The sequence below is a fragment of the Nicotiana tomentosiformis genome, chromosome 3, assembly GCF_000390325.3.
Source record: "Nicotiana tomentosiformis chromosome 3, ASM39032v3, whole genome shotgun sequence".
Classification (NCBI taxonomy): Eukaryota; Viridiplantae; Streptophyta; class Magnoliopsida; order Solanales; family Solanaceae; genus Nicotiana; species Nicotiana tomentosiformis.
Window position 1 is genome coordinate 88,722,917 of NC_090814.1, and position 9,470 is coordinate 88,732,386.

Sequence of the window (9,470 nt, forward strand, 5' to 3'; positions counted from 1 at the left end):
TAACTTTACAAACGCGGGCTATTTTTCAATTACCAGTCCGAAAACTGGTTAGCTCGTGCTATTTTCAATAGAGCTGATCCCCAAATAATAGTCAGCGAATTTATATTTTTGTATATATTAATATATAATATACTTATTTTATACATATAACTACTATATATTTGGCTTAGATTGCAATTATTTTGGCCCGGCAAGTGTGTTAAAAGCCCGAAAAAATTATGCTCTACAAAATAGACATAAAATAAGTGGTCCAACTGATCTAATTATTATGAATTTTATGTTACATTATATTGTTAGCTATAGGATGTGTGATTATATTTGGTACGAATTAGACTAACGCTTACTAATTTGTTTCGCTATTAAAGCAAAAGCATATATGCAGATTATTTGTATACAAAAACTGTGATCCTCATCTATTAACATGACAAATTTTTATTACACGCTAAGCCCTGCAAATAAAGACTCATCATTGTCATTTTAATACTTCGCTTAAAGAAAGAGATGAAATTAATTTCAGTATCGTAAACAACAAAACGAATAATAATTGACCCAACACAAAAAAGAAAAAAACACAAGCAAGCGCGCCGTCGCCGTTAGTTTCGAAAATAAGCACCGTTGTGACGAGGAACCGGAAACATATGACACCGGTTCGAAAATCCAGGAGTGGAACACGAGAAAATAAAATATAGGACCCAATTGGGGCGCTATATACTGGCATATGACCCATCTCTTTTGGTTTCTCTATATGTCCTTTCCGAGAGTATAAAAACCAAATTGGAAATCAAACAAGACAAGTTGCTTCATAATACTATCTTTTAGAAAATATTCAAAATCAACCCTAAGAAATCTCCGCGAAACTTCCTTTTAGTCAATAATCGTCGTCTTCGTCTTCTATCTGCTTCATCTCTGAAAGCTTAGTTGTTTCTTGTTATTACAGAGTGGCGTCATAGTTTTCTCCGGAACATTTGATTTGGTATGTGTCAGTTCTCTTGCTTGGATTTTTAATCATTTCATTTTTTTCGTTCTTAATATCTTTGTAGTTGAATTTAGTAGGTAGGTGTTTCATTTGGATGGTTGAAATTTGGCCAATTTTTATTTTTTTTAATTTCAGTGTTTGTTGCCTTGTTATTGGAAATTAGTGGTTGTTATGGTCAAAGTGGTTAGCTTGTGTATAGACTTTGATCATTCTAGTAATTTCTTGATGGTAGAGTTCAGTTTTAACATTATTTTGATGACTTGCTTTTTTTTTTTTTTTGGGGGGGGGGGGGGGGGTTCCTTTCTTCTTTTATTGTTTTATTACAATTTATAATAATGATTTTACATGTGAACATTTCCTATTGAATTATCTGGCATTAACATTGAAAAGTAGAGAAATTGCCTTATAGATGTCTTCAATTAGATTAGTTGACCTTGTTGGAAGTTCAGACTAGCTTGAACTCGAATTCAATTTAGGTTACTGTTATTTTGCTATAGTTATTTTTTGTGTAAACATTTCCTTTTGAGCTATTTGGCATCCTCCTCAGTCCTCTCTCATGACAAGACCACGTTATAACTTACTAAGCAAGTTCAGTTCCTATTCTAAATGTTATGATTTTTGTAGCGAAGCGTTTTGCATGTGACAACATCTCTAAAGTATTTCAATCATCCATATTCGGAGGAAATCTATCGCTGGGTTTCTGGTTTAACTGTTAAAATCTGAGAGAATCAACATAATATCCCATAAACTTGTGTAAATAACATTTTCAGGGAATGGTATGTAGGGTCCTGGTTGTATTACTCGAGGCAGTTTTTATGAAGAAATGTGTTGTCCCTCGAAGGATTTTGGAAGTTGACTGCCTCTTTGAACAGTTTGATGCATTGACTTAAGTTATGAATCACCGGCAAGAGAAGTTTGTGAGGTCAGTTTCTATGAACCTGGGCAAACCCTTTTGTGTATTAACTTATATTATATGCTATCACTGAATGTTTTCGTTTAGGAAGCATATTGAACTAGGCTCACTTGTTAAGCATTTGATATAGAGGAGAAAATCAAACAAATGAACAGGTTAGAGGGAATGGAAAGTAAACTAATTTTGGAATTGTAAGGAAAAAAGAGAAGCCGGGTATCCGACCACTATTCTGGTTTTATGTGGGATGACTTTATTTTGATACATTTGACCATGTAACACAAACATTAACCTGCTTGCTGCGAATTAATCATGCATCATTTCATTATTTCGTGTAGTGAGGTATTAGTAATCGTGGATCAATTTGCTGTGATGTCTGACTCTAAGCTTGTTTCTGCACTTTAATTGATTGCCATGCAGGTTTCAGGATTGGAACTCAGAGAAAAGTTCAGACGGGAATTTTCCATATAATGATAGAGCACGCTGGCGCAAAGTTGGAATGATCTCTAATGAATTACACAAAGTCCTGGAATGTGGTTCTAAAAGGATCAAATGCATACTACAAGCCTTAAATTCTTGCTTAAGTTTGGGATCAGAAAAAAAGATGCTTGATCCTCAAGGACCTTTTCTTCAGAAGTGGAACAAAATATTTGTGTTATCCTGTGTGATTGCAGTCTCCTTGGATCCTTTGTTCTTTTACATTCCAGTGATTGATAATGATAACAAATGCCTTCATTTGGATAGAAAAATGGAGATCACAGCTAGTGTTTTGCGTTCCATCACTGATATCTTTTACCTTCTCCATATTGTGCTTCAATTTCGTACTGGTTTCATCGCCCCTTCGTCACGTGTATTTGGAAGAGGAGTTTTGGTCGAAGATGCTTGGGAAATAGCAAAGAGATACTTGTCCTCTTACTTCTTGATAGATATTCTTGCCGTTCTTCCTCTACCACAGGTTAGAGTGACTACTCTTATTCTTTTTTTTTTGTTTTGGTGGCCCCGGTTGAAGACAAGTGCGGGAAGCGAGACTTCAATGGTTTGGGCATGTGAGGAGGAGAGGCACAGATGCCCCAGTGAGGAGGTGTGAGAGGCTAGTCTTGGAGGGCCCAAGGAGAGGTAGAGGTAGGCCTAAAAAGTATTGGGAAGAGGTGATTAGGTAAGACATGGCGATGCTCCAGCTTACTTACTGAGGACATGACCCTAGATAAGAAGGTGTGGAAGTTGAGAATTAAGGTAGAGGGTTAGGTAGACGAGCGTCGTCCTTGCGCGTTCCAGTAGCTTGAGTGCATTACTCAGTGTTAGTCTTGCGTTTTCTTATTCTTTAGATTTCTGTTATTACTTGTTGTTTCTTTCATTTCGGTTTCTGATTGCACCACTTAGTGTTAGTCTTGTATTATCGCTTCGGTTTTCTGATGGGTTTGCTTGTTGTTGCTTCTTCCTTTTATCTTTCCTGAGTCGAGGGTCTACCGGAAACAACCTCTTTGTCTACCTATATAGGTAGAGGTAAGGTCTGCGTACATACTACCCTCTCCAGACCCCACTTGTGGGATTTCACTGGGTTTGTTATTGTTGTTGGTTGATAATATCAACTTAAGGTGTAGCATAAAAGGCCTGTACTATTGATGGTCAGTCTCAAAAATCTAGTACAACAAACTCTGTTGCTTAACCAACAATATCTGCTGTCCTGAGTGACCATTAGTCCATGGTGATACATCGCCTAATTGGAAGGTCATGTCCTCACTGTCGGTCTATTTAGGCTCACTCAACCTTCTTACTTTGTTTTGTATTGGCTTCTTCAGAACCTTTGGTCTTTCTTTTAAAAATGTTATTGAAGTGTTGATTTAAAAAATATTCTTATTTATTGGATAACACATGGTTGGTTGACTGTGTGCAAGATTAATGTTGCTTCAAACAACCAATGTATCCCTCTGTCATGGAGAATGTAGATTTTCATGATATGCAGACTTTTTTGGCATTAAATGATTTTCTAAACTTCTGTTTTTTCATGCGCTTCATGATATTAAGGATTTGTATGTTGTTAAGCTAGACTCTCAGCTCTGAAAGAGATTGTACAACGACTAGGTTGCTAACCATAAGCATGCTAACTCATTTCTATGCAAATGCAAATTCTAGATTTATTGTTTTAACTCATGTCGTTTTTCTGTCTTTTCAGGTTGTAATTTTAGTTGTAATTCCTAAATTGCGGGGTGCTAGATCTTTGAACACGAAGAATTTGCTGAAATTTGTTGTCTTCTTCCAATATATTCCGAGGCTCCTTCGAGTTTATCCTTTATATAAGGAAGTCACTAGAACTTCCGGCATACTCACTGAAACAGCATGGGCTGGAGCTGCGTTCAATCTCTTTCTTTATATGCTTGCCAGTCATGTAAGTTTGTAATAACTAATAAGCTTGATTATAAAAGGCTATCATGCTATGCACTCAGATAGTTTAAATTAATGTGTTAAAAATTATTTTTGAGATGGCACCTAAGGTCCGGCCTGTGGTCAAAGAAGTGGGTGCAAACTTTGGGGACTAGGGTTCAAATCTCAACGTAGACAAAATGTTACCAAGTGATTTCTTTCCATTTGTCTTGGTGAGCAAATTTACCCAATACCTTTGCTAGTGGGAGGTAGTAGGTACCCGGTGAAATAGTTTAGGTGCGCGCAAGATAGCCAGGACACAACCTTTATTAAAAAAAATTGGGATGGTTTTATTAAAAGGTGTCTTTTTAAGCCTTGATTTTATTTTTGGTCCCAACTGGTGTTAAAGGAATAAAATTTGTGGATTTTCACTCATCTTAAGTTTTCGCTGGCATGCAAACATATGATCACTACAGATATTCAATAATATTAGCAAGGAGTTAAGTCATATCTTATAGTCCATTATCCGTACACTATCATTGCTGAAACATTGATAACAAGTTATTCTCTGCTTTTTAGGTACTTGGAGCGTTTTGGTACCTGTTTTCTATAGAACGTGAATCTACTTGTTGGCAACGAGCATGTGGAAATTCATCTGCGTGTCATCATGCTTCATTGTACTGTGATGATGATCATACAGGATTTAAAACATTGCTAAATAGTTCATGTCCTATAGAGACACCAAACGCAACACTTTTTGATTTTGGGATATTCCTTGACGCCCTCCAGTCAGGTGTTGTGGAATCAATGGATTTTCCGCAGAAGTTCTTTTATTGTTTCTGGTGGGGTCTGCAGAACTTGAGGTATGCTTACTGTATTTGCTTGAGTTTTGCTTATTCAACTGCATGCTTGCTGTTGATATTTTTGTACCTATCAGTCTGTCTAACCTCATATGTATGTATTATATTGCTGTTCTTCAACCATGTATTGCAAACTGAGGCAGGAAGAATAAGATTTTTGATAGCTTGTGGCTTATATTTGTGTGTCTGTGGCTTAGCATAGTGCACTTCCCATGATGCTAGAACATTGGGGTTGTTCCTTTTCAAAAGAATGTATCGGTCTCTAAAATTGATATGCCCAGGAGAGGGGGAGGGTAGGAGATGGATACTTGTCATGCGAGATATATCTCAACCTGTCCATAAAGTCCGGCTTTAATTTTTGTTTTTTTAACAAGTTAGTATTTTATAGCATCTTTGAAATCAAAATGTGGGAATTTATTTTAGTGAAAGCATCTCCTTTTGAATACAATGAGGTTGAAAGGATCTTTAAGAACTAGATTCAATCCCAAAGATTGGCACTTAGGAATTAGGATGGCGATCTATTACTAATAAACAAGGACCTTGTCTTTCTCAGTTCGGCAAAGGGCCAAATATACCCCTGTACTTTCGAAAATGGTCTAAGAATACCCCTCGTTATACTATTGGGCTATATATACCTTTCCGGTCATACTTTGGAACAAATATACCCTTATTTTGGATGGAGTGCCACGTGTCAGCACCAGATGAAAACGACCAATTTCTTTTTTTTTTTTTACCCGATCCGTTTTAAAAAACCCACCACCCGACCCGTTTTAAAATTCAGTTTTTTTAAAGCATATATTTTATAAAAACTGAATTTTTTTTTTGTAAAAACTGAAAAAAAAGAAGGGAATTTGCAAAATATATATTTTTAAGTCTTTTCAGTTTTTTTAAAGTATGTTTTTTGTAAAAACTGAGAAATTTTTTTATTTTTTAAAAATGCTTTAAAAATTAAAAAATATATATTCTGTAAAAACTGAAAAAAAAAGGAATTTTCAAAATATATAATTTTCAGTTTTTTCAGTTTTTTAAAGTATTTTTTTTGTAAAAACTGGAAAAAAAAAGGTTTTGCATAATATTTTTATTTTTTTAAAACTAATGCATATGTAGTCCACTGCTTTAGGAGAGTCTTTTTTTTTTTTTCAGTTTTTTTAGTTTTTAGAAAAAGAATACTTTAAAAAAACTGAAAAGACTTAAAAATATATATTTTGCAAATTCCTTTTTTTTTTTCCAGTTTTTACAGAATATTTTTTTTTCACTTTTTAAAGTATTTTTAAAAAATATTTTTTTTTTCAGTTTTTACAAAAAAAAATACTTTAAAAAAACTGAAAAGACTTAAAAATATATATTTTGCAAATTCCTTTTTTTTTTGCAGTTTTTACAAAAAATAATTTCAGTTTTTACAAAATATATGCTTTAAAAAAACTGAATTTTAAAACGGGTCGGGTGGTGGTTTTTTTAAAACGGATCGGGTAAGAAAAAAGAAATGGGTCGTTTTCATCTGGTGCTGACACGTGGCACTCCATCCAAAATAAGGGTATATTTGCTCCAAAGTATGACGGGAAGGGTATATATAGCCCAATAGTATAATAAGGGGTATTTTTAGACCATTTTCGAAAGTACAAGGGTATATTTGACCCTTCGCCGTTCTCAGTTTCATATTAGCTTCTCTTATTCATTCTAACTGATACTTTGCTCCTTGATGTTGCAGTTCCCTCGGTCAAAACCTACAAACAAGTACCTACGTCTGGGAAATTTGCTTTGCGGTTTTCATTTCCATTGCTGGCTTGGTGCTATTTTCCTTTCTTATTGGAAATATGCAGGTAGATTTGCTTTCCGGTCTATTTCAAAGTTCAGGCAATTCAAAAATTGTTGTTTACACTAGAAGACACACCAAAATAATTGTTTTCCAATATAGCTGCGAGCCTGCGACATGTTTATTATAGAATTCTCATTATATCCATTAGATTGTCAACTTAGGAATATTCTTGATGTGCCTTATGTGGTTAAAACAACTTTTAGAGGTTGTGTAAATGTTTTGTGGGGCTTCTATATCCAAAATGTTCTTTTGTAACAGCATCGTTGTGAAGTCAGTTGCATCTAATAGATGGGTGGCAGGGATTTACGGACAGGGTAAATAATAAGATGTTGTTTTGACTTCAGTGGTCATAATTGCTAGTGCTCACTTGGCCCTATTTAACTGAAGTACTTGTGGTGTGACAGACATATCTGCAGTCAACAACAATAAGACTAGAGGAGATGAGGGTGAAAAGACGAGATGCAGAGCAGTGGATGTCTCACCGCTTACTCCCCGAGCACCTCAGGGAGCGGATCAGGCGCTATGAGCAATACAAGTGGCAGGAAACTAGGGGTGTTGATGAAGAGAATCTGATCCACAACCTGCCCAAAGACCTCAGAAGAGATATAAAGCGCCATCTTTGTTTGGCTTTGCTGATGAGGGTAAGTTATGTTATTCCTGCTTTGCAACTCAATAATTTTTTTATTTTTTATGTATGTCATCGCACCTAAATGACCTTGTTTTCTGATACTAGTTAGATTAGAAGTTTTTTCTTTAAATTTGAATTAATCGTATTAATCTGTTAAATATTAGTATTCGATTTTGATTAATATATGAATATTTGAAGGTTCCAATGTTTGAAAAAATGGATGAGCAACTCCTGGATGCACTATGTGACCGTCTCAGGCCAGTCCTCTACACGGAGAACAGCTTCATTGTGCGTGAAGGTGATCCAGTTGATGAGATGCTTTTTATAATGCGGGGCAAACTATTGACCGTAACCACTAATGGAGGGAGGACAGGCTTTTTTAACTCTGATTATCTGAAAGCGGGTGATTTTTGTGGAGAAGAGCTTCTTACTTGGGCTCTGGATCCTCATCCATCAAATAACCTCCCAATCTCAACCCGAACTGTCCAAGCGCTCTCAGAAGTTGAAGCATTTGCTCTAGTGGCCGATGATTTGAAGTTTGTGGCCTCTCAGTTCCGAAGACTTCATAGCAAGCAACTCCGCCATACTTTTAGGTTTTACTCGCAGCAATGGAGAACCTGGGCAGCTTGCTTCATACAAGCAGCATGGCGCCGTCATTGTAGGAAGAAGCTAGAGGAGTCTCTTCACGAAGAAGAAAACAGATTGCAAGATGCATTAGCGAGGGGAAGTGGTAGCTCGCCAAGTTTGGGTGCTACTATCTATGCGTCACGATTTGCTGCTAATGCACTTCGTGCTTTGCGGCGCAATACTTCAAAGAAAGCAAGGATGACAGACAGGATATCACCCATTTTGCTTCAGAAACCAGCTGAACCAGATTTTACTGCAGAAGATAAGTAACTGTATTTAGTATGTTGTAATGCTTGGCCTTCTTGTATATGATTGATTACATGTTTCTCCTGTATACTAGTTTGTTTGTAGTAATATCTTATATATTAATCCTCAATTCATACTGGCAAGAAAACATCATTTTGTACAAAGGAAATGATAGGCTTCTTCGACTTGTATTTTACGTCCAAAACACAAATCAGTCTGACGGAAAGTAACAAAAGATACCTGTTCTACTTGACATCTGAACATAATTTTTTTGATGTTAAGAGTAAAAGAATTCTGTAACAAACAGTCCGAATGGAAATCAACAAAATCACTTATTTGGGGTGTTTTAGTTCTCTATTTCCAATTTTCCGTCTCCTTTACATGCAATCAGCTTATTAAGCAGAGTGTCCTTTTCACTTCGTTCTCATTATACCTTGGAACGGCTTTTACATGATTGCGGCAAGGAAAACTTGGTTTTTTTTCTCTTGACCACAAGAACTCCCATCTTCTTTGGGATAAAGCACAACTAAATGACAATTGTAGTATTCTGAACCGTATATTCAGCCTATCTCTTTCATTTGGATTAGCAAAGATAGTGGTCTTAATTTTGGGCTAGGCTTCACTTTCTGGTGGCTCAGAATTGGAGACAGCTTCATTAATGCCAAAAAAATTGATAGGTTAGCTACCTGAGTACTTGGACAAATTGGTAGACCTATAAGCCCAAGAAAGAAGCAACTTGAACACCCTGCAGAAAGGAGAAGAGAGTGTTTTTATGTATTTATTAGGTGAAAAAGTCAGGAATTTATACAAGGGTATTCAAAATAATTTAGAATGTTACAGTTGGGATTTGAATAGGCTTATAGTAACTTTTGAACCCCTTTACCATTATACAAGAATTTTGTTTTTCATGTTAAGGGATTCAACAACTTAAATATGATAAAAATTAATCACTTTTATCCTTTTTGTGCAGTGTTATTTCTCGACGAAGAGGATTCGTTTGAACCCCTTCCTTTTACTTAGTTTTACCACTAGATGTAACCGTGTAA

General features: G+C 35.8%; 1 protein-coding gene across 2 annotated transcripts; it reads left to right on the forward strand.

The window, feature by feature from the left end:
* Positions 1-640: 640 nt before the first annotated feature.
* Positions 641-8,615, forward strand: LOC104096010 (cyclic nucleotide-gated ion channel 1). 2 transcript variants are annotated; one of them, XM_009602287.4, is made up of 8 exons: positions 641-973; positions 1,747-1,898; positions 2,307-2,841; positions 4,060-4,272; positions 4,827-5,110; positions 6,816-6,927; positions 7,328-7,564; positions 7,750-8,615. In XM_009602287.4, exons 2-8 carry the CDS (start codon positions 1,870-1,872, stop codon positions 8,446-8,448), a joined length of 2,109 nt encoding a protein of 702 aa, XP_009600582.1. In that variant the 5' UTR covers positions 641-973; positions 1,747-1,869; the 3' UTR covers positions 8,449-8,615. The 2 variants fall into 2 exon arrangements, with proteins under 2 accessions (XP_009600582.1, XP_009600581.1); XM_009602286.4 differs by having other exon boundaries at positions 1,761-1,898.
* The last annotated feature ends 855 nt before the right edge of the window (positions 8,616-9,470 follow it).

What these genes read in the sequence shown, in the direction of transcription:
- LOC104096010 (XM_009602287.4), top strand. Translation starts at nt 1,870, where the DNA reads ATGAATCACCGGCAAGAGAAGTTTGTGAG. An exon ending in CCGTTCTTCCTCTACCACAG is followed by an intron (nt 2,842 to 4,059) that starts GTTAGAGTGACT and finishes CTGTCTTTTCAG; the next exon opens with GTTGTAATTTTAGTTGTAAT. An exon ending in GTTTGGCTTTGCTGATGAGG is followed by an intron (nt 7,565 to 7,749) that starts GTAAGTTATGTT and finishes GAATATTTGAAG; the next exon opens with GTTCCAATGTTTGAAAAAAT.